At 39.3% G+C, this 24,066-nt stretch overlaps 1 protein-coding gene across 2 annotated transcripts; it reads right to left on the minus strand.

Moving 5' to 3' along the window:
- Positions 1-1,616: 1,616 nt before the first annotated feature.
- scn1ba (sodium channel, voltage-gated, type I, beta a) lies at positions 1,617-23,735 on the minus strand. Of its 2 annotated transcripts, XM_059338940.1 has the most exons (6): positions 22,186-23,735; positions 7,862-8,025; positions 5,564-5,804; positions 4,322-4,463; positions 3,965-4,036; positions 1,617-2,641 (listed from the first exon to the last, which is right to left on the minus strand). In XM_059338940.1, the coding sequence occupies exons 1-5, from the start codon at positions 22,283-22,285 to the stop codon at positions 3,970-3,972; spliced, it is 714 nt and encodes a 237-aa protein (XP_059194923.1). In that variant the 5' UTR covers positions 22,286-23,735; the 3' UTR covers positions 1,617-2,641; positions 3,965-3,969. The 2 variants fall into 2 exon arrangements, with proteins under 2 accessions (XP_059194923.1, XP_059194924.1); XM_059338941.1 differs by lacking the exon at positions 3,965-4,036.
- Between the last annotated feature and the right edge of the window lie 331 nt (positions 23,736-24,066).

The raw sequence follows: 24,066 nt of genomic DNA on the forward strand, positions 1-24,066 counted from the left end.
GATAATACATTAAAGTCCCGACACATTCACCATTTATATAAACATCAAAAGAATACAAGTAAGTCATGTCTGGTTTTCTCATAATTTTTATTTTATTTCACTGTGAACCAATGTGAGAAAAAATGTCCCATGTCTACACATGAAGAGACTACTGCATTTAAGTTTGTTGCTGAAATAAAACGCACAAAGCAGACAGGCAGTGTGGTTTTCATTGCACTGGTTAGTAAATCTGTGCAGGGCACATCGTTTACAGCGTGTGACATTTTGTTATTGGAGGAGATATTATTTATTTTATCTTCTTTATCTTCAGGGTTTTTTTTATAAAGCATCTCATTGGACATTCTGTGTTTGTACTATGCTTTGCTTTTTCCATCCATAAGCATGCATTTAATCTGTATAAACTTTGTTCCCCTTTCAGTATCTCAGAATGTATCAGTTTTGGTACAAAAGAGATGAACTGTAGACATGCAGAGTGGCAGTGTCTGGCTGCCATCTAGTGTTCAGCGACTGTCCATCACTGGATAAATAAAGTAAGCACAGTTTTGTTTTATGTTTTTTATAAATATTAAGGATTTTTTTAAACAAGCCTTAACCTCTTTCCTTGTTAGTTTCAGCTGGCTTCACCCTGGGAGGCACACTAGACAGGTGTTGTGGTAAGTTTGCAGACAGCAGTTAGATATATTAATAAGCCCTTAAATTTCTACAAAAACATGAAGAAGTTTGTATGAAATGACACAACAGCGGAACAGTTTCTACTGTAGACAAATCTAGTAACACTTTTCATATCACTTTGGATTAAATGGTAAAGCTTCTTTTCCCTTTGTGTTTGTGTGCTACAATTTGTCTGGTGCAATAAAGTCTGCAACATATGTCACAGGAAGTGGCACTTTGGCTTCAGGGGCAATGTTTGGTCCCACCACAAGAGGGAGCGCTCTGCAACACATATCCAGTTTAGAGGACAACTTCACCCACATATTATCTTGAGTCTCTGAAGTAAACTTTGTTTTTTTCACGTGCCTCCACGAAGAATCCAAACACAGAGAAAACTCTAGATGAATTGAAGTAAATGGGGGAGGCGTGTTAATAACAAAAACTGCATCAAAACATCCTATGACAACACACATCTTGTGCAGTATAATCTCATTTATCTGGTCATGTCCTCACTACTTCACAAGTGGTGACTGAGTTGAAGAAAAAGTGTTTAAACAGAGGTTTTAGCAAAAATGCATGTTTTTGGAAATACTGAGCACATGACTTAGTAAACTGGTATGCTTTCTCAGTTGTTAAACAAAGTATCTACTTTAGCTGATCAAGAATGAAAGTTTTCTTCAAGACTTCAAGGTAACATGGGCTGAGTAATTGATGTATACATGATCATTTTGCTGGTGTCGTATTCCATTAAATGGGGTGGTGGTCTGCTGAAAAATTAAGTATTAAAAGGGAAATCCACTGAAATTGTTGCTTGTTGCACACAAACTCACACTCACAAACTAACATTTTTATGGCTAATTTTTCACTTTACACAGTAAAACATCACTGTGTTGTCTGAGAAGTGAAGTGAGATTATCTCAGTTGCTTCCCCAGTGCAAAAAGTAATGTAAAAAAAAACAATAGACTTATTATGCATGTTTAAAAAAATTTTGGTAGCTGATAAGAATAATAATTTTCATCAAACACAGTCCAGTGATGACCTAAACATTTAGGAGAATTCACATTTAATACAGCTGATATTTGTCTCGGTGGTCCCTCACATTACTGTCGAGTTGTTGTGTTCAAACCTGCAGACACAACTGTCCAAGAGAAACAATTTGTCTCACATTTTCATAACTAGCTTGATAAAAATTTGTAGGCAAATCTTGTCAGCTCGGATTGGACCCTTGACAGTGGTTTCCTAATTAATTCAGCTAATAAAAATGTTGATGGATGTCCCTAAAAGATGGATACTAGCATGTGTGACCTTTTATGTTTCCCTTTCTATTTTTCATTCACTGAGTACCACTTTGACAAAAAAATCCAGTTTTCTGAGATTTTTTCAGGTGGATTTTGATTAGATTCTACCAAATACTTACTTACAGATATATTTTAGCATTATGACTGGTCAAAACGATACATCACAAATATCAGCTGTTGCAGCAGCGTTTCCTCTGTAAATTCTAGGACAAAGGAAACACTGATACATTAAGAGTCGACTTAATAAAACAACAAAAAACAATTTAAATTTGACACAACAGATTAAACAAATCCTAAAACCATGACTGAAAATCAGAAGCATGATGTTGGTTGTTTAGCTCATAAGCATGCATATTGTGAATATATAATATAGGCCTATAATATCTATATAAGATTATCTGTGCATACATGTACACCTATATACAGTTCAATCCTCTCTCTCTGTCCCGTTGGACCTCGGCTGGATGAATCCCTCCTGTCCCTCAGAACCGGATATGGGTCAGTTTCCATCCTTTAGCAGAGAGTCTCTTAAAAACCCTATTTTGTTTATGATTCTCTTTCTCCTCTCTGTGGTTTCATCCATCCATCTTGTGGGGAAGATGTCAGAACATTAGGGACGCTGAGAGGAGAGGGCTATAGAAACCAGGAATGTGAGATTCCTCAAACAAGTCGTCTTGAATTCTTCCTCGAGCTGAAGTAAAAAAACACAAAACTGTCAGGAAAATTAATCATGTAAAAGACAAAATGCAGTAACTTGCCAACAATTACACTAGTTTGCAGAAAGAAAGCTTTATATATATAATCTAAATTTAGAGGTATACTGCGGTATAATCCTTAAAATACATTTTATATACAAAAATAATCCCCCTAAATCAGCTATTGTGACCCACAAGAGGTGTGTGGTAGAAGATGTACTGAGATTACTTACTTAAGTAAAAGTATTAATACCACACTGTGAATTTACTCCACTACAAGTAAAAGTCCTGCATTCAAAACTTACTGTTTTACTTTAAGTAAAAGTACAAAAGTATCAGCATCAAAATGTACTTAAAGTATCAGAAGTACTTGTTATGCAGAATGCCGCCACTCAGATTGTTTTATATATTACAAATTACAAATATAGAAACAGGGATTATTTTTACTACTTGACATACTGTTATGAGGTTTAATTTCAAATAAAAAAAAGTCGAATCCCTTTAAATGTATTTTTATGTTAAATCTCGGCCTTAAAAGTAACTATAGAGTTTTTAGAGTAAAAAGTACAATATTTGCCTCAAAATGTAGTGGAGTAGAAGTATAAAATTACAAATGGTAATACTCAAGTAAAGTACAAGTACCTCAAAATAGTACTTGAGTAAATGTACTTATTTACTTTCCACCACTGGTGGTGGTGTCTGCATCTACAGAGACCCTCTGCCTGTATTTTCTTTTTTCTTTTAATTTAGCCATGTTTAGGACGTTGCTCCGTATCACCCTTTGTGCACACTTTCTCCACATCTACAATTTGATTGGACTTTCCATCCCCTCAAAGCACTGATGGCTATACCACTGTTAAACTATCGAGTCTTGATTCGTAAATATCAACAGATCACTGGTCATTAGTTTTTTTCATGAAAAAGATCAATCACATAGTGTAAAATGTGATATAACTGTCATATTTTTTGGGAATGTACCATACTAAGGACATATATTCAAACTTTAAGGGTCATGAATCCTGCTTTTGATTTTAATAACTGAAATGGAAATTTAGAATTTAAATTGTGAATAATTGATGATTGAGAAGGATTGTTTTTTATGAGTCTATACATTGTTTTTTAGGAGAAATTCCTGCATATTATACCTTTAATATTATAAAATATTACAAGTATTAGAAGGATGCTTTCAACCCAGTTTCCCCCGAGTGATGGTAATAATACTACAGGTGTATTTGTGCATGCTTTGTAAAAATAAATACAGAGAACAATGAAGAAGAAACTGAATTCAGAAGAGAAGTTTAGTGAAACACCAGACCTACCGGTGCTATTCTGCCACTTGTACACCTGCACAATTATCTTTACTTTCCGATGCTATAGCTAAATACTCCGACCTGAAGGAAAAAGAGTGGTGGAAAGGAGAAACAGATAGTCAGTGAGTCAGAATAAGATATCAGTTCAGTGAGGGAAAATAAAAAAATATAAGTTAATTTGAAAAGAGCAGATGGAAGCAGGTTGTGTCTCTGCTTTCCCAACAGTGACAGGAAGGTAAAAACAAAGGTTAAAGTGATGAAGGCGGGAAGTCAGGACATTTGGACGGCCCAGCAGGATGTGGAAATGGAGGATTGGCACTGGAGAGAGGCTGTCTGTGTTTGTTATTTATAACAAGTTTAACTCACGCGCTCTCTCTCAGAGCTTCCTCTCCTGCTGCTGCGATCTTCCTGTAGCAGTAAATCATCTCCACCACGAGCCATACCTGCAGCCCGATGATGGAGACATACATCATCACCTCAGACAAGATAGATGCCATTCCCCTGGTGACTAGAGAGAGAGAGAGAGAGAGAGGGAGGTAAGATAAACTATTGTGTAAATCTGCTTATAGAAAGGATCTTAGATTCAATTTGTATCAGGCCATACATTTTTTTAAACAATATGAGTTGTAAATCATGAATTCCCGAGCAACATGAATCATTCCTGCATCCTTCTGCAGGTACAGTTAATGTCCACAAGGGGTCAGTGTCTTGCTGCGAAAGCCCCACATGTATGTAGGTTGATAATAATAATCTGCAGGATTAAAGTAATAATAATTCAGTGTACCAAGCATCGCTGTGCAAATTTACACACTTGTTACATAACGCAGCCGCTTTATTTAAGTGGGTGCACCAATTCATTAATTAAAAGTAAAACTACACTTCCATGCATTAATATTTTTCTTAATAGCCACCTCAGGGCAGAGAAACAAGCTCTAACCACAACCTATTATCACCTTTTAAGTCAATGTGGCAAACTTGTGGCCACCCGGTGAATGTAAGACTAGTGTTCACGATTGAATCACGTCAGTTCTTTAATCTGCATCGACTCCTGAAGAAAATATCTGGCAGTTTCAGTTAAAGTATAGGTTAAATGCTCCACTATGTTCACCTGCTAGTCATTAAAGTTTCCTAAAGTTTAGATTTTTACAGATTTCTTTTAGCTATAAACAGATTCTGCTGGAAGCTTCCTGGGGGGAGCACAAAAACCGTAAACACAGCCATAAAATTACATAGTGTTAATATGGTAAACATTTTACTCATCTAGTAGTTATAAAGCTACAAGCTACAAGCTACATTATTTATTTGGACTCGTGTTTCTGTCACTGTGTCAAATGTAAGTCCAATAATCACTTGCTTTGTATTTGTTTTGGTCTCTACCATCTCTGGATAAAAAAATGTCTCTTTATCTGCTTCCACTGCATAAACCAGCGAGCAGACAAACTTTGTTTGTCAAACTTTGTTTGTCTGCTGTGTCCGGCTGGTAGTGGCTAAAAACAAGGCAACTGAATCACAGCATTAAATTAGTTAAATTTAGCTTGAATTAGCTAATTAAGTTTCCCTCTTTCCAGCTCAAAGAGACAGTACAACGTCCCTTCTCTCTGTCCTTACCTTGTGACACCACTCTCATTTTGATAGTCTTGGTGGCACTGGTAAAATGTTGGTAGTTATTTTCGTATTTGAGGGTGCGGTTGAATATGCACTCGTAGGTTCCAGTGTCATTCAGGGTCACATTGAGGATGAGGATGGAGCCATCCTGAAGGTCAGTGGTATTTTTGCTTCCGCTCCAGGTCAGACGGTTAGAGAAACGAGGGTCAAAGATGATGCCCATTTTATCTTCATACTTGTAAAACTGTAAGATAATTACAAAATGGGCTTTTGTTTAAAAATGAGGCAAAGCAAAATAGACATAAAGAAAAAAATCATTCAACAAACATACTACAAACAAACCATACTAGTGTTTCTCCCTGTTGTAATCAATTTTCTAACAACAGTTTGTATTGTTGCAAATGTTTAAGCTGATGAATAAGTTTCCATTATTTAATTTTGATATGGAGTGAAAATTAACTTTGAGATACTTGAAGCATACTTATACTTCCATTGAGGCCGTGTGTGTGTGTGTGTGTGTGTGTGTGTGTGTGTGTGTGTGTGTGTGTGTGTGTGATTTGTGTGTGTGTGATTTGTGTCACCACTGACCAACAAAAGTCTGGTCTAAAGTCAATGGTGCAGTATTTTCCTGTTTCTTAAAGGGTGCACAGGGTTCTCAAAGCATGTACACACACAGCAGCATTCCTCCTCTTCAGGTTATCAGTGCATTTGCTCATATGCAGATTCACATGGAATGGGACATGCCATTCTGATTGGTTCCATTCATAATGTGCCCAAAACACACCTATTAATAATGTAGAGACATATACAACCCCTTTGCCTCTTGTGCCTTACTTTGCCCCTGGAACATTCGTCCTTTAACCAGCTAAAGTGGAATTGGACACGCCCTAAATGCACTTGCGTTGTGCACTTTAGACTATATAGATTGTTTAAATAGAGCCCCAAGTGTGACTTTCCTCCTGTTTTTGGATCTGACTATTAGTCTTTTGGCTTGTCGTCTCATTTATATACACATTTGAATAAATAAAACTACAACATAAATTTCCTCTTGGATACTCGTAGGTGTAAAAACAAACTGATTCTGTGCAGATGAATTAATATTCTTAGTCCAGTTCTCTTGCCATCCTTGTGCAGACAGCTGGTCTCCACATCACCACTACTGCTGTTTTTTCTGTATTGACCGAGCTGCAGTTACAGCCTCACCTCTGCACTTCCTGGTGAATTAGTGGATACATACATACGATTCTAAATGGTGGCTGAAGGCTAATGGGATCTCTGCTGCTGGAGGAAAAAACCATAATGGGCTCTTTGCTCTGCCTCGGGAGGGCTGCTTGGTTCTGAAGAATTAGTGTTGTCTTCCAGTCGACACACTGGAGGGAAGCCTGCCATAAAAAGACTCTGCTCTCCATCTATCTCTCTCATGATAAATGCATTGTAGCTGTTTACCAGAAAAAAAAAAATAGACTGTAGTAATGGATATATTTGGGCCTTTAAGCTGATTTTATCTATTGCTTTATCTTGACACACGATAAGTTATTATGTAAGGGAGAGAACAATCATGGTGGCATCGAATCCGGAGTTAAGCAATTCGTACTCGGTGTTGGGAGCAGTGAAATACATGTAATTGAACTTGTAGTTGGACTACATTTTGCAGTAGCTTGCTGGTTCAACTGCATGTATATTTATGTAGTGATTCAAATGACTCTTTTGCCATTTTTGTGTAGTTAAACTACTGAAAGTTCAAAGTATAAATTGGGCCATAAAGGAAAGTAATGTTTTTATTATTATTATCATTATTATTATTCACCATAGCTTCTGTAATTGAACCCTCTTTGACAGCCCCACCCCCTCTTTCTTTCATCCAAACCAGGCATGCCTGTGTTATATAATGTGTAACATTATTCATAGCTCAAATGGACGGGTATTTTTTTCCAAAACCATTTTAGTTTTGGTCAGATAATACAAAAGCCAGATATTTTTTATATGTGAAAATCACACACACACACACACTCACACACTTAATGGAATGCTGATAATATCAATATTTAATCCAAGATCAGCATCTGTAATCAAGTACGATGTGTCAAACTTTTTTTTCGGATAATAAGCTCAAAAACATTCTGAACTGTATACTGACAATTATTTGGGAGTATGAACTTTGAGGTATATGTACAATTTAATCATTTTTATAATCAGTAGTTTAAACTAAGTTTACTTACCAAACTAGATTTCTCTCAACTAGTGTGAAGTAACTAAGTAGCTTCCCGCACACGATCATCCTAATATCTTATTACTACTCACATTGGACCACTCCTTCCCATCAGCCTTGAAGCGCCAGACGACACTTGCGACAGCTTGCACCTCGCCCCTACTCTTACAGGAGATGCAGCCCAGTTTGAACTCGTCACCATCCACGGCCTCTGTTTCTGAGTCCACCTCCACGCAAGCACCTCGGCACAGAGATGCTAGAGAGCGGAAAGGATGAAAAACACATTTAAAACCCTCCAGTGTCACTTTAATGCTATTAGACAGGTAACAGCCGTAAGCGGCCATCATTCCTTTTTTTTCATGTACCCATGACTTGATGGAGATGTTGATACACGGGCAGAGCTCTGGTGTTTTACAGTATCTCAATACTTTCAGGCAAACTGTCTAAACCTTCTTATTTCTGCGTGCTTACTCCCAATGCTCATTGCATGCATTTGAAAAAACAAAATCTTGCATTTTTTTTATTTCCACTCATCATTTCAATACATACATTGTTCTGTTTTTAGTTTCGTAGTAATTTAGGTGTTTTTGGTGTGAGAATCTGAGTGGAAATAAACAGGTTGCAGTGTGCCATATTAGTTTCTTGCATTCTGTCAATCGGTAACTGAGCTAATTCATATATAGAAGTGTGCGTCTATATATGCCATCATCATCATGACAAAATACTTCTCATCAGCCGGGAGTAACACACCTGTAACTCCAAATGTTTCTTTCTCACACTGCACCTTGCAGTTTCCACTGAGGCCTCAGCATGGCTCTCAACCAATGATCTTGTGCTATTCTCAACTTTGACCTCTGGGGATGTGTTTGTTTCGAATCGTAAGATGTGGGATGGAGGGGGAGGGAGATGAAGGAGAGGACAGGAAATACAACGCTCATCAAATGAACTCAAATCAATAAAAGTTTGGTTGAGATTCACAGAGATTCACCATCCATTGCGTCATGTCCAAAAATGTATTCTAAAGCTAAAGTATTTCTTTTATCTCTCTTGGATACAAACATTGCAGCAGCAAAGTGAGACTTTCACAAGAATCGCATGGAGAGAAATACTACCACACTTCGGAGAAACATGGAGGGGAGGAATGAGGGAGGAGGAAAGAAAGAGAAAGTTAGAACAGGATTAGTTGCAACAGCCATTTCTGCAAAAGCATGGGGAGATGGGGAAGCAGGAGGGAAGTGGCCTGATGCACTGCAGAGAGAGAAAAGGGAAGGAAAAGGAGACAGTTAAGAAACATAATGTCACAGACCCCAAAATATAATCCCCAAGTAAATGGATGCATTGCTGTTGTATTTCGATAGACCCCGTGCATTTAAAACCAAACACAGACCCAAAACCCAGCTGGACCCGAAACGACTAAACCAGAACTTAATTAATTTAATTTCACATTTAGTTGAGGAAGTTTAGTTTAACAGCAGTTAAGAAAATCTCAAATGATTTTACCTGAGCCACATACAAGCTAGTACAGTCAATGGCTGCAAATGCGACATGCATTGATAAAGGATTGCATTTCATTAGGGCCTAATGGGTCGGCTCAATACATTAAGGCTAACACAGCTTTTGGACATCATTCCTATCGGTTATAACACAGTAACATCTCTGAAGAGACATGAGTTTAAGATTCAAGCGCGCAAGTACCACCTGGTTACTCAGGAGTTATGATGCTTTTTTTTTTTTAATGCATCACACTTTTTTTTAGTTACCAACATAACTATATGTCTTCCAGTTCTTCCATCATCCTTGTAATAACTTCCCTTCCAGCATTTATTTTACTTTTAACACTATCTTTTATAACGCCAAACCAGGAAGACTTTTAAGAAGTTAGTTTTGTAGCCTAAAACTAAGTTGTCATAGTTGTCAGTGAAGATCAAGAGTGAAGGTGTTCAGTAAAGAGTTGGTCTTCATTCTCTTCTTAAAGATTGGGAAGGACTCAGCGGAACGGATGGAGTTTGGAAGTTCGTGCCACCACCGGGGCGCTACAGAGGAGCCTGGTTAAAGACGTTGAGGCCTTCAGCGGTGGAGGAGCCAGACGTCTTTCACTCGAGGAGTGTAGTTGACGGGAGGGTTTATGGACCTGAACAAAGGAGTTCAGATAAGAAGGCGCTGTGCCTGTTGCTATTTTGTAGGCAAGAGACAATGCTTTGAATTTGATGCGGGCTATGACTGGGAGCCAGTGCAGAGAATGAGGAGCGGAGTGACATGTGCTCTCCCGGGCTGGTTGAAGACCAGACGTAGGATCATCTGCAGAGGCTTGGTGGTGCAGCAGGAAGACTCGCCAGTAGTGAGGTGCAGTGGTCAAAACGCGATAACACGAGGGTCTGAACCAGGAGTTGTGTCGATTGCAATTGAGGACACGTGAACCTTGAAGGTCAGTTGGTCATCAATCATGACACCCAAGTTACGTGCTGAGCCTGTGGGTACAGGTTGCATGGATCCAAGCTGAAGATTGATAGGCTGATATAAGGTGGGATGGGGTGGGATGACAAGGAGCTCCGTCTTTGAGAGGTTAAGCTGAAGGTGATGTTCTGTCATCCATGTGGAAATGTCCACAAGACAAGCAGAGATGCGGGCTGAGACTGTGGGGTCATTTGGTGGGAAGGAAAAGAACAGTTGGGTATCATCGGCATAACAATGGTATGAGAAGCCATGATTGTGGATGATTGTGCCAAGAGAGGTGGTGTAATTTGAGAAGAGAAGGGGGCCTAGCACTGATCCTTGAGGCACCCCAGTGAAAAGGTTTTGTAGTTTGGACACTTCTCCCTTCCAAGATACTCTAAAAGATCTCCCTGATAGGTAGGACTCGAACCAGGGCCGAGAGTAGCATGTCAAGTTCTACAACGAAGTTCTCCAGTTGGCACCCTGGCGGTCGGTATGATGACAACAATGAGTTTAGCTGGAGATGTAACCCTCATTGCATGGTGTTCAAAGGAAGAGATGTTGCTGAGCAGAGACAGCTTGGTGAATTTCCAGCTTTTGCAAATGAGGGCACCAGTGCCGCCTCCACGTCCAACAGATCTTGGTGTGTGGGAGAAGAGGCAGTGTTTTCTGGGCGGATCCAGGTTTCAGTCAGAGCAAGCACTTGTAAATTCGATAGATTAACCAGCGCTAGGATGAATTCAGTCTTGTTTACAGCTGATTGGCAGTTCCATACGGTAAAAGAAGAGTGAGTGGGTGACGCTTTCCTGAGTGTGGAAAGATTCTCAGTGTTGCTTTGTCTGCGACAGATTCTGTGTTTCCGGTAGCCATGAATGATGGGGATGCTGTCATAGCACATGTTGCCTGAATGAGTACAAAAGGAGTAGAAAGTGATTTACAGTCCGTGTCCTTGCTCGGTGGACTCGCGCAGGAAGACTCGCTAGTCTTTACCCAATTCGGTCTTCACACAACAAGGGCTGACGCTACAGAGAAGCAGTATCTACATGTATCAGGCGGTTCACTGCTGGATCCGCCCCTTCGCGTCACTCAAGTGAATTAGCCAATCGGTGACGTAGGAAGCGCTAAGTCACTTCCCTGTTCAACAAGTCTACTTAATGCCCATACGGCCGCAAAAAATGATGAAACCTAGACAAACTCAAACGAAAATACCACAAAAACCTTACTGACCTGTCTCTGTCTCTATCATACAACACTCTGTGAGGGATCTTCTGTGATGAATTCACTGAATGTACACACGAATGTGAGCCCTGAGTGACAGACAGTCGCTAAGTTGCTTAAGCCCTCCCTGTTCCTTCTTTAGCCTTAAGGGCTTAAAGTAGTACTCAAATATTTCAGTTAACAATAAGGTGTAACGATTCAATGTATCTGAATTAAATTTGAATATATCTTTTATAATGAACAGGTTCCAGTGATTCAGTACTTAGCCCCTCACTACTTGGAGGAGACTCACTGTCTCCCATATCAGGACATTTGTCTTTCAGATTGTTGTTGTAGCGTAATCATAGTTTTCTCAGATCTCTGCATTTACTTTAATGAGTGCAATGCTATAATCACAGATAGAAACAACAGCCAAAACTATCCAAACACAAACAAAATTGCAATAAAACACACCTTTTATTGTAGCATTTACCCAGACCTGAGACCCACAATTACTTTAGTGTCTAAACCTACAGAACAGGGTTTGATTAAGGCAGAGGTCTTGGGTTTTCAGGTTTTTCTGGGAGGTGGTTCTGCTAAAGACTTCTAGATAATAACAGACCTGGGTCAAATTGCATTCACAGATATGTCTACTGAACCACTTAGAGCAGCGCAGTGAGTGAAAAAAAGTACATTATGGTGATGTTTTTCAGTTAATCCCTGCTTTAATTAGCTTTCTTGTGCATCCCAAATGTGACTTTATTTTTGTGGTGATTGTGTTAGTTACAGGCTGCTGTAAGATGCACTTATACTCTGCTTCCAATAGAGGTCGATTAAAGTCTTCCATCACCATAAACCTCACAGGAAAGCATTTGTATGTGAATTTATGGACACTTTTGCAAATAAACACCAGCAAATCTTTGGTTAAACATTAATTTGCAGTGATATTTTGACTCAGATCTGTGACACATTCTATCAAATTAACTTCTACTGTGTGAAAAGACAGAAAGACAGGCAGAAAGAGACAGAAAGGCACCGGACAGACACAAGGGGAAGACATCCCATGCAGAGAAACACAGAAGAGTTGAGATGGTTGACATATTGACTGCTCTGAGGAAAGGAGTTTCGATCTGGCACACAGACAGAGGAGACACATTACAACAACAACAACAACAAAGCCCAGGTTTGATGAACAGCAGGACATAAATAAAAGTGGGTGAGAGCTTTTTAGTTGCAGGACAGAAAGATTGAACTGGGATGTAGAAAAAATCTAGCAGGAACAGCCGTACACACACACACACACACACACACACACACACACACACACACACACACACACACAGTGAAGCAGTAATCCTGGGGGAGGTTGGTGACGCAGCGAGGGGTGAGATTGTGCAAGGTGAGCAAGGGACGGTGCTGACTGTCCGAAGCTGAGACAGCAAGTTAAGAAGACGGTGAAAAGACACAGCGAGCAAGAGAGAGAGAGAGAGAGAGACGAAGATGCAAGCAGACACAAAAGGAACTGCACACCCAAAGTGCAGACTAAACAGAGTCAGAGGCACCAAACTGCTTCAGCAACGATTCTCACAGACAGCAGCAGGACACACAGTGCACCAAAAAAGCAAATCCATTGCATAATCTGTGGACTGATGTTCAGGATTATGCAACGGATATTCCAGAAATTGCAGATTAGGAGGTTTTTTTTTCCTGACAGGGGGGCTGGCTGCTTAATCCCTCATTTCACTTGCTGTTTATTCCTGAGGCCTACAAAGCAAAATAACCTGACTTATAGCTTTAGCTGCACAAAAGACCATCCACTCACTGAGGTTAGCTAGCTTTGCATGTCGCTGGGTGCAGGAGGAAATACAAAAAGGATCAAGGTTATTTGCTGAACTGGCCATAAGAGAGAGAGGGAGAGGGGGAGAAAGGAAAACTGGATAAGAGGGAGGACAACATCTGTTTCCATGGCTGGGTTACCACAGACATAAACACACGCATACTGTTGGCAAACATAACCTGGGGAAATGCCAAGCATCCATGACATTTCCCCTGACACCAAGGGAGCGAGAGACTTTCCACTGGAACAAGTAGACTATTGAAGCTCTGAGAGGGTCTTTCTTATTTCACTTCACAAAGCTGGTAAAGTGATAGAACTCTTCCTTCTTTTTTTTTTTTTTACCAGCATAGAATAAGCCTGAGGAATCCCTGCCTTCTTTTCTGTTGTCATATGACTTCTTGAAAGAGCTGCTCCATTGGTTCAAAAGCACAAAAAAAAACAAGACAAAAAATCAAGAGAAGAAGAATTTGTAGTGTTCAACACAAGATTACAATGATAATCAAATTCAACTTACAAGCTTTGTTTTAGTGGTTTTGGTGATTCTGAAGTGAAAACAAACAACTGTACTTCAAGGATAAAACGATCATGAATAAAAAACAATCACTGTTCAATATAATTTTAGTGGTTTTAAGTTTATGGTATTGGTTAGCTGTCTGAGAAATATCCAAGGCATTAAAAATGATTTATTAAATCAGGGTTGATTTAAAAAGTTGCCAACTAATATCATTGACTTCCACTAAAAAGTAAGATGCACAGCCATTGTTTGTATTCATACTCGAACAAATATTTAACTGTAACTTGAATAATTTATACAGTCCTTGTCTCCTTTTTATTTTACAACAGAAACATAAGGTGCTCTGTGCATTCTTGTCTGCAATTTGTTTTTGCACAGAGGCTCTTAGTACTGCATGTCAGTGACATTTCGTTCTGGATCTGAATCTGTTTTGAAGAATGAAACACAAGGCGCACATTCATTCTTTTCCAAAGATATCATCAGCTCAGCAGTCTATTGAACTTGTTGGTGACCCTCTGAGCTCTTCTCTCTGTCTGTCTCCAGGGTGTCCACTCACTCTGCTTTGTTCTCTCTCTCTTTCATGTAACAGCTAATTTTGCTTTTGATGCATTGTCTTTATCGTGTCTTCTATCTCTCTGCAGTGTTATTCTCTGCACACAATACTCATGACCAACAAGCAAGCTGCACAGCTGTGTGTTCACAAGGTAGCTCCATCGTTGGTGACTGTTAATAGTTAAATGTTTTTGCATTTGTCCGGCTGGGTGGAAATCCTGTAAGCTCGCTCTTTAGCATGGAAGACAAGCAGTTTTACCCGACAGAGAACATGGTTTGGTACAAGGCAGGAATCTCTGTTTTACAGCTTATTGTACGGTGGCCCTGAGAGCTCACAGCGCTGCAACTTAAGAAAAAACATGCAAATACACAAAACACAAGCAAATTGAGAAAACATCTTCATCAATTCACAACACAAACGCAGCATTTATAAAACGTGCTGCAAAGACCAAAACACAACAGAAGTGTTTCCAGAGGCCACTTAAAAGTGATTCACACATCTGGACATGATATTATCACGTTATTTCAAGGTAATGATAACGTTACAACATTATAACGTTACAACGTTATAACGATCATAGCAAGCTACGTTAGCCGGCAATCGATGGCATGCTAGCGTTAGCAGGCTAGCAAGACCAAGCCTTTTTTCTTATCGTGTTGTGTTGTGGTCTTTGCAGCACGTTTTCTAAATGTTGCAATTTTCTGTTGTCAAATTGATGAAGATGTTTTCTCAATTTGCTTGTGTTTTGTGTATTTGCATGTGTTTTCTTAAGTTGCAGCGCTGTGAGCTCTCAGGGCCACCGTATTTTTGGGCTGTTTAAGGAATGTTTATGAACTGATTGGGAAAAAATTAGACTATCCTCGACCCAAAAAAGGACCCTGTAGGTTGTTTTGCACAAGCAGCTTATGAGGACTTAAATTTACGTTTTTTTTAGGCAGAAACCTCCAGTGGCTGTAGTAATTATTTCGGGAGGAAATCAGTTGACAAAGTATAAAGTCAGAGAAAGTCCATTTAGACTGAGTAGGGAGGTTGGACAGCTCAGACAAAGGCAGGACTTTCAAAGTCAACGTTGAGTTATTCAAACTTTACGTAACAAACATGTCACATTTAACGTCACGTCATGGTCCCAAATTATGCTACGTCATCAGCATGAGAGGGTATTTTAGTGCTGACTGAGAAATTTTTAAGCAAATAAAAAGTGCATTTATTAATGACTGAGCAAAAACACTTAAATATAAAAAAAACAAATGAACTGATGAAATAGAAATCGAGCTGTGTGGAAGGTCATCCCGTCCTTCAAAGCCCCTCTCCTGTCTCTGACTCCCACCCTGCAGCTACAGGGCACCCAGGTACTACAGACCTCTGTGACACAGCTGGAGCAGGGGCTCAGGTGTGTGTGTGTGTGTGTGTGTGTGTGTGTGTGTTTCTGTCTGTCATGTGTGTGACACAAGCAAGCAGGATGCATGCAGCCTGCAAACAGAGACAGTTTAGATGCGAGACGGTTCACTGAGCACTCAGTTCCTTTATCTGTGTCAAGTTTAGTTACCGCCACGGCCCTTTAGGAGACGAGCAGCAGGTCTATTGATTCTAACGGGAGAAATGAACTTGAGCACAGATTATGACTGAGCATTTTGTCCTGGAGTTACCAAAGTAAATATTGGAACCATTTTTCACAGGTCAGATGTCTTCAGGTCACAAAAATGAAAACTTTCTGATGGACATATCAGATCAAATTAACTTGATCTGGCAACATAGATACGTTAGCATTTCCCAAAGTGTCGCAAGACTGCATCAAAACCATTTATGAACATCCCAGCTAACAAATTCTCATAATGCTAAATGTGACGGTTAGTTGTGTAAATATCAAATGTTGGCAAAGGAAAATATAAATAGATTATTCTTGACGCTCACAATGCCAATTCCAAACAAGTGGCTGGAGAGGCGACCATGCCCAGTTAGGAGACAGGAAGTGTATTAGATTACATTGCATTGCATTGGCGAAGCTCCAGATTTGTGGGTTACAACAGATCAGACAGGTTAGAACAGAACATTTTGCAACAAAGAGTTCAAATCGGATCAAAATTCGACTCTATTCAGAAATGTATCCATCTGACGGCAGCTGCAGATGGGGCACAGGGCACAACTGAACCACTGTTTTAGTTTCTAACATCACATTCTTGTTTTTGTTCAGACTGCTGAGCCACTCTGATGGAGAGCATCAATCAGGAGCTCCTTGTTTACAACTCCTGCTGTTTGTACTCAGGGGGTCAAATATAGATCCTCTAAAACAGGCTTGCACAACCTGACAACATAATATTTTATCAGGGGTTGAAAGCACACACAAACAAAAGAAGATTTGATGAAGAGTTTTGATTATGTTGAATTATTAAACTTTTATGGTAAGATTTGCTTTAAATTGTTGGGAAAAAGCTTTTAAAATGCTGCTTTCATAACATTTTTTATTCTAACGTGTTATTTTTCTGCGACTAAAACTACATGTTTGTGAGAAAGACAAAACGACAGAAAAAAAACAAACAGATTTCACAACACAAAAGCACTATTAGCAGACAGGACTTAAGCTCTCCTGTAGTAAGGCTTTTTCTAGTACATAGCCACACAATTTCTAGTCTGTGCTTCCAAGGCATTGAGAAAGAAAATTGCAGTAAGCGAGGAGGAAATCTGGATCTGCTGGTTTTGAAATGTGAAGCACTTTGGATGTACTTTGTGCGTTCCTTCTGCTTCAACAAAACCACAAACGATATCAAAGACAGCGTATTTGCATGAACGTGATCATATGATCTCCCACGAAAACTTAAGCAGCACGATTAGTATGATATCCTACAAAATGTGACAACATGTTGTAAATCATCGCTGTTTCAAACACCTTGTTAATGTTAAACGGTTTAGGCACCAGAAACACTTGGTGAGAGTTTGGTAAAAAGAGGGTTGGACCTAAAAAAAACACTGGTCCTGTCCACCGAAAACCTAGGAATTCCAGCACATTACTTTTTGTAAAAATAACTACAAACCATTAGAAGTAATTAAGAACACATCTCTTGGGAATTCCTAAAGCCAGGCCATAAATCAGACATAATAGTTTTCAGGAACTTGCTGCAGTGCATCACTTGAGTGGTCCTAATTAGTTTACGTTCTCCCTCTGCCACTTAAAATGATGAGGAGCTCCTCTGTAATACGATTTCCAATTTGTGCAGATGCATTTGCTGGAGGGGAGCGATGGAATGGACAGAATACCAAATGGCTCAGGGCAGAGAAGATGGTGTGGTTGTTCAAACATCCTGTTGACAGCGATGTTCTGTGACCGTAAATTCGTGCTCAAGCCATTTGCAGACTGAATGGCTCCATTCTGCTGCATGCATTAGTTAAGGTTAAGGCCTTTCGACTGCATGTGGTTTTGTCAAGGACACACTACTCTGACTATTATGCTTGTGAGTGATCGTGTCTGTACTTTTGAAAAAAAAGGAAAGTTTTTTGGCAAAAAATAAAGTTCACTTTATTAGGATGAGCTACAGGTTACATCTTTACGTCTTTTTTATTGTGTCTTGGGTCGAACTGTCCCATTTATTCCTTCTTTTTCTGACTGAATACTGCTACTGTTATTGTGCTGATAGCTGGATTGTTTATCAGTGACAATAGATATGGTTATACATTCCCACTTAAATTTTGACCAATTTGTTGCTGCATTTAAGCTTTATACTTCAATTTTAGTACATTTTTGAAGGTTTTATGCCAAGTTGCTACTGCACAATTAATACAATGCTTTAATAATAGTAACAATTCATTAAACTATCTTTATAGTTATTATTATGTAATTGTTTGTTACATTTTGTATTACAAAGTTAGAAAAGCAGAGTCAAACCTAATGTTCCCTTATTACACATAAAAATACCGACCCAGTCACTTTCACACAGTCTACACTGTAAAAAATTGCTGTAAGAAAACAGCCAAATTGTTACAGTAACATACTGTTTTTCATTAAAATTGTATTATACTGTAGAAAACAATGCATTCTGGGGGAAATATTTGTAGGTAGCTTGCCGTTTCCCATAAAATATATGATTTTATATATATATTTTATATGTATATATATATATGTATATATATGTGTGTATATATATATATATATATATATATATATATATATATATATTAATGGCTGTATTTTACTTAATTAACTCATTCAGTATATAATGCTGATGCTCTATTTACAAAAAATGACTGCATTGTATACAGCAACAATATTGCAACTAGCTTCAGCACTATACTGTGTTTTAGTCTACTGTAAAAATCAATGAAATGCAGGATTGTTCTGTAATTCAGTATGTGGTTTTATCACAGTAACATACTGTAAAGTAAATAACAGTAGAGGAACTGTACAATTAACAGTGGAGTGTTGGCAACCCTGCTGTCAGTGTTTTACTGTTAATTTATAAGACAATTGTTTACAGTGTAATATTGGTATTGGATTGAAGCTTAGTATATTGTGTATATTTTTTAATTCCTTGTAGATCCACTGTCTTCCATAAACTTCTTCAATTCCATCTCATTTGTTTTTTTTCACGTCAGAATAGAAAAAAAAAGTGCAAGCTGCTTATTGTCAGCCTCAATCTGTTCCTTTCCTCTTGTGTTGGAGATTCTATCCAATTTCCTGTCTCCTGCGTCTGGCTCCAGATGTGCTCACTGACTTCAGTCCTGAACTAACCCTCTGGCTCCTCAACCAAACTGTGTGTTTCTCTCAATGGAGGTTGTGTAACCTTCTTATTCTTGCCAAGTTTCTCTTCTTTGCTCACTATCTGCTTTCTGGCTCAACTTTCTGCTGCTTGTCCCAACATAATATCCTGGACATACTGCTACTTTTGGAATGACATTACTATAATTATTATACTTTTTAAGATTATGAAGCTGTGTTGGCACGTGCATGTGTGGCTGTGGGCGAGACTGAGGGCCAGACAAAAAGCAGCTGGCTGGCAGTGATAAGTGCTCTCTCTTTGAATGCATTGCAACCTTTTTGTGCTCAATGTTTACTCTTAGTGTCTAAAATGAGATAATCTGTGGTGACAAGATAGCAACTAAAAAAGCATTGACATATGCATGTTTTTTTTTTTTTTAAAAGGACCATATAAAAAAGGCTTTTTGGTTTATTTAATGTAGGTATGGTTTCAAGAAGTCCTTGAAATCATATAAGCACAGAGGTTGTTTGTTCCTCCCCTTAAATACAACCAATAGGAGTGTTTCCAAAAATAGCAACGTTACCAGTTGCAGGAGATCAACAAGTCCAGACACCTAAATATAACGGCCACTGTATTAAACACTTAAATACACATATATGCCATAAGTTAAGAAGATACAAGAACAACATTAATACCGGAAGTGACATAGTTACATTGCTTACATAAAAACAAGACACACTGAAGTTAAATTAACTTACTTAAAATATTATCCTATACTTTTGGTTTCACACAGGATGGATGGTGGTCTCCTTAGTTACAGTCCTGGGTTTGTTTGACCCATCCAACCCCCCCTTAAAGATCGTTCCCTAACTTCCTCATAATTCTTTCGTCACTTCTGCCTTCGTGTCGTACATAATTACTACGGCCACTAGAGGGTGCCACCAAACAGTATACATGAATATATTTAAATGAGCTGATAATTACCTGCTCTACTGACTAAGAAGTAATCGCCCATACTTATGGGATGATAAGCACCATTCAAAGTATTCTCGCTTCCTGCTTTGCTTTTCTACTCCATAATGTCACTTTTGATTTTGGCGTCCTTCATAATTACTGCGGCTACTACAGGGCACCGTTAACTACAAACGTAAATATCGGTCATAAAAAAGATGGCCTTCACGTTGCCTTTGACCCAGAAAATATTACTCAAAGTGAAATGACCAACCAGAAACAGACTCAAAATGACCACAAAGAAACATAAAGCAACCTCAAAGAGACACAAAATGACTTCAAGTTTCACAGCTGATGATGTTTGAAAATCTCAAATGATACATCACTTTGGATAAAAGCGTCTTCTAAATTAAATTGTGCCACTGTACAAAAACAAATCTATATCTTGTTTAAAGTGCCTTCCAGTGCCAGTTGATCATTTTACATTTAGTTTTGTTTTCAAATAAACCAACAGACCGTAAATATAGAGATGTGACCGTGTGCTGTAAATCTCCTGAGACAGGCTTGTTAAAGATGATTTCCCTGCGGAGTTACTCTTCCTGTGGGTGTCAGGAGACTGACAGTAACCTACAGGTGATGGATTGTGTAGCTCGGGCTATTTTCATCTCAGCAGAATACGTTTTTTTTTGTGTGCTGTAAAATAACAAATGGCAGTAAATGGCTTCCTGTAAAGCTGGAAAATTGAGTTGTGCTATATGGACAGCAGCAGGAAGAGTTTAAAGGTTGAGGACACAAATTTAAAGGGACATTTTATCTTTTAAAAACACTTTTGTGATGTTATTTTACAAAAAAAAAATATTTTTTTGATTTGAGTGCAGCTGCTGTAGAGGAGCCAAACTTTCCATTTTCAAATGAAGAAAAAATTAACAGGAACATTTGCAACAACTCATCAGTCGTGCAGAAATTACAACACTGAAAACTTCCATTCACCTGATTATCAATAAGTGAATGGAAAGAAAATTAATCAGCAACTACTTTGATAATTTAGCTTTTTTTTAGTATTGACTGAATATATTGAGACCTTTGGTCTTTAAGAATTACAATTAAGTTACAAACTTTTTTTTCTTTTTACCATTTTAATGTCACTACACAGCAAAATCTGTAGTGTTGTTTTTTCAGTGTCATTAATTTTGAGTTGGTGAGTGTTGATTTTGGAGTTGTTTTAACACTTGACGTGACCAAAAAGCTCTGCCAGCGTTGTCAATCAAGCGAGTTACATGTTAACACCTGACACCAGAGTTCGATTCACTTCAGTTGGAGTTGATTTTCAGATTTTGTGACTTGTATGTTAGGCTAAAGACAGAATGCACTTTGAATGTATCATAAAACAAAACAATGAATGTTAATTATCACATTAGTGAAAGGAAATAACATGATTTTAGGGTTAAAAATACACTTTAATGTGTCAAAGTAACACAATGTACGTTAAAAATGAACACTCAAAGTGAAAAGGAATAACACAATTTCGAGTAAAAAGTGCCCTTATGTGGTGTCATAAAACAACACCAAGGGTGTCAAATATTTAACACTATTAAAGAGTTAAAATATTAACACTTTTCAAGTGTAATTTTAACTCAGAATCCGTGAGAACTATATAAACTCTGAAAAAGTGTTAAATTGAACTCCCTGCGAGTTGAATTAAAACTCCCGATTTATAAAGATGTTCATTTATGAGAAACATATTTATATTAATAGATAAATAAATGTTAGTTGCAGAACTGTGAACATATGTCAGAGGAACAAACCGGCTGCTGAATGTGTGTGTGTGTGTGTGTGCGTGTGTGTGTGTGTGTGGGTGGGTGGGTGGGTGGGTGAGTGTGTGAGGGTGTGTGTGCTCTTTAACACAGCCACATGGCCTCATCTCAATATTCTAAAAAAACAATTTTTTTAAAATGTGAAAAAAAACAACTCCTGAACAGCTGGGCTTTTAGCAAGAATGCCATCCCAATGACGAAACACACAATCACACATCTGCATCTGAAAAAACACGCGCACACACACACACACACACACACATCCATACATCCATAAGCACGTACACAAACGTGACACACTCTAGAAAACGTCGCCTTGCAAACACAGCAGACATCGGTGGAGAGAGAGAGAGAGCAACATCAAACACCTCAATGTCAGTGGACGGGGGAGTGGTGGGTGGTGTGTGCATGCCCAAGGTGCCCACTCACCTTGAAGAGCCAGGAGGGCCAGAGGTAGCAGCAGAAGCAGCTCTTGTATTGCAGACATCCTGACAGAAGGAATAAGACTGGTGGCAGCTCTCAATGGCATCAAAACACACTCACACACTCACACACTTCAGAGTGAGACACACAAGACAGATCTGAGGTGGTGGAAACCTCCAAGACACCCAAACTAAAAGTCGGGGAGTTAAGACGAGGTGGCTGTTAGGACTCTGGGTGTGTCTTCTTCTTCTTTTCCTCCTCTTTTATTTTTTTTTCTCCAGCTCGTACACAAGGGCTGTGAGGAGAGGTGTGGGTGGATCTTCTTGCTGATTTGGTCTTCTTAAGCACCTGCAGTGAGGGAGCCCTACTGCCTCGTCTCCTCACCCTCTCAGGATCTTAAATCACTCTGAGTCGCTGGAGACTTTGTCCAGCTTCACAGAGTGCGAGCGTGTATGGTTACCAGAGGGAGGAATCACTGAGGGTTTCAGGTTTCAGCCTCTTGTCTGCTCCAAAAGGGCCTTTGTTCAACTATTTATACTCTGTGGCACACCCTTAGGCTTGATTAGCTCCACAATGAGACTGAGTGCACCAAGTAATGGCAGAACCCTGACACACACACAGGCTGGGTGATAAATGACATCCACTATATATTTTGGAAGATAAATGAAGGTGCTGAGAAATTTAATGCTGAATATGGAAGACACAGCGTGCAAAAGAGTGATTGTGCAGTCAAGTGTTGCATGCATGAACGCCTTTAACAGGAAACATTTAGCTGCACTTTTCCCTCATGTGCTGCAGATATGACCTGAGGCTCAATGCTTGATAGATCCAGAGTGAACGACAATTGGAAGTAGTGTGAATTATCCTCTTGCTTGTTTCCACTTCTCTTTGGCTTCAGAAGAAGTTACTCATCACCTTCCTATTGCCTCATATTAGTGTTATTGCTTTCTTTCGGTCTAAATTGCAGCTTCACAGCACATCTCTTCAGGTGAAGTGATCTAGGGCAGAGTCTGTTTACTTCTGACTTATTCATGTGAAGTCATCCGCTGTGTCTGCGCATCAGTTAGACCATGTGGTTTGTTTAGCTGCTGTCAGGCTTGAATGCAACAGCACAGGTGGCTCTGCTGCTCAGCACAGGACTCCAGTGTGAAAGGCATGCATTCAACAGCTAAGGACGGGCTTTATTTACCCCGCTACCCGCCCATCTGTGCGTCTTTCGAAGCTAAAAAAAGTGCGCTATACTGTCGGCTATTGATTATTAATAGGCTATTAACCAGTGATCCGTTTACCTGTGACTTTTGTTTACTAAAGTGCTACTTTTAAATAATAAATTGTGCGCCTTTTCAACCCCTCTATTATATCCCTGAAACGTGTCGTCCCGTTGATGGGTCAGAGGTGGACGGTTTCCATCCCGCGTCAGGCTGTCAGATGCTGGAAGTCGCTCCGCTGTCACACCGGGAAGATTTTAGGATCAGAGCGCGCAACAGACAAAAAAAGACCGAAAATAAAAGAAGACAAAAATCTTCTTTGCTTCTCATCGCCTCCAAGAAATGACGCACAGAGGCAAATGTCCTGTGGGCATCCACATATTCCTCGAGCGGGACGTGAAATTGAAGAACAAATAAAAATGGGTAATCTCCAGAAATGACGTGGTGTGTCAGTGGAAGGATGCCGCGCTAATCAGTCTTTGGGGAGGGTGAAGGCTGGGGGAGGGAGGTGCATGCTGGAGGAGGAGGAGGAGGAGGAGGAGGAGAGAGGGTGACATGCATTGCAGCAGAGGGATGGAGAGGAGGAGAGAGAAGTATAGAGGCGTCGTTGTGGCAACAGGGATATTATGTGATGTTTTCATCTCTTCCAGAAGCCACCACGTGCTGGCAAAGAGAGCAG

This window comes from Centropristis striata, chromosome 8 (assembly GCF_030273125.1).
Source record: "Centropristis striata isolate RG_2023a ecotype Rhode Island chromosome 8, C.striata_1.0, whole genome shotgun sequence".
NCBI lineage: Eukaryota > Metazoa > Chordata > Actinopteri > Perciformes > Serranidae > Centropristis > Centropristis striata.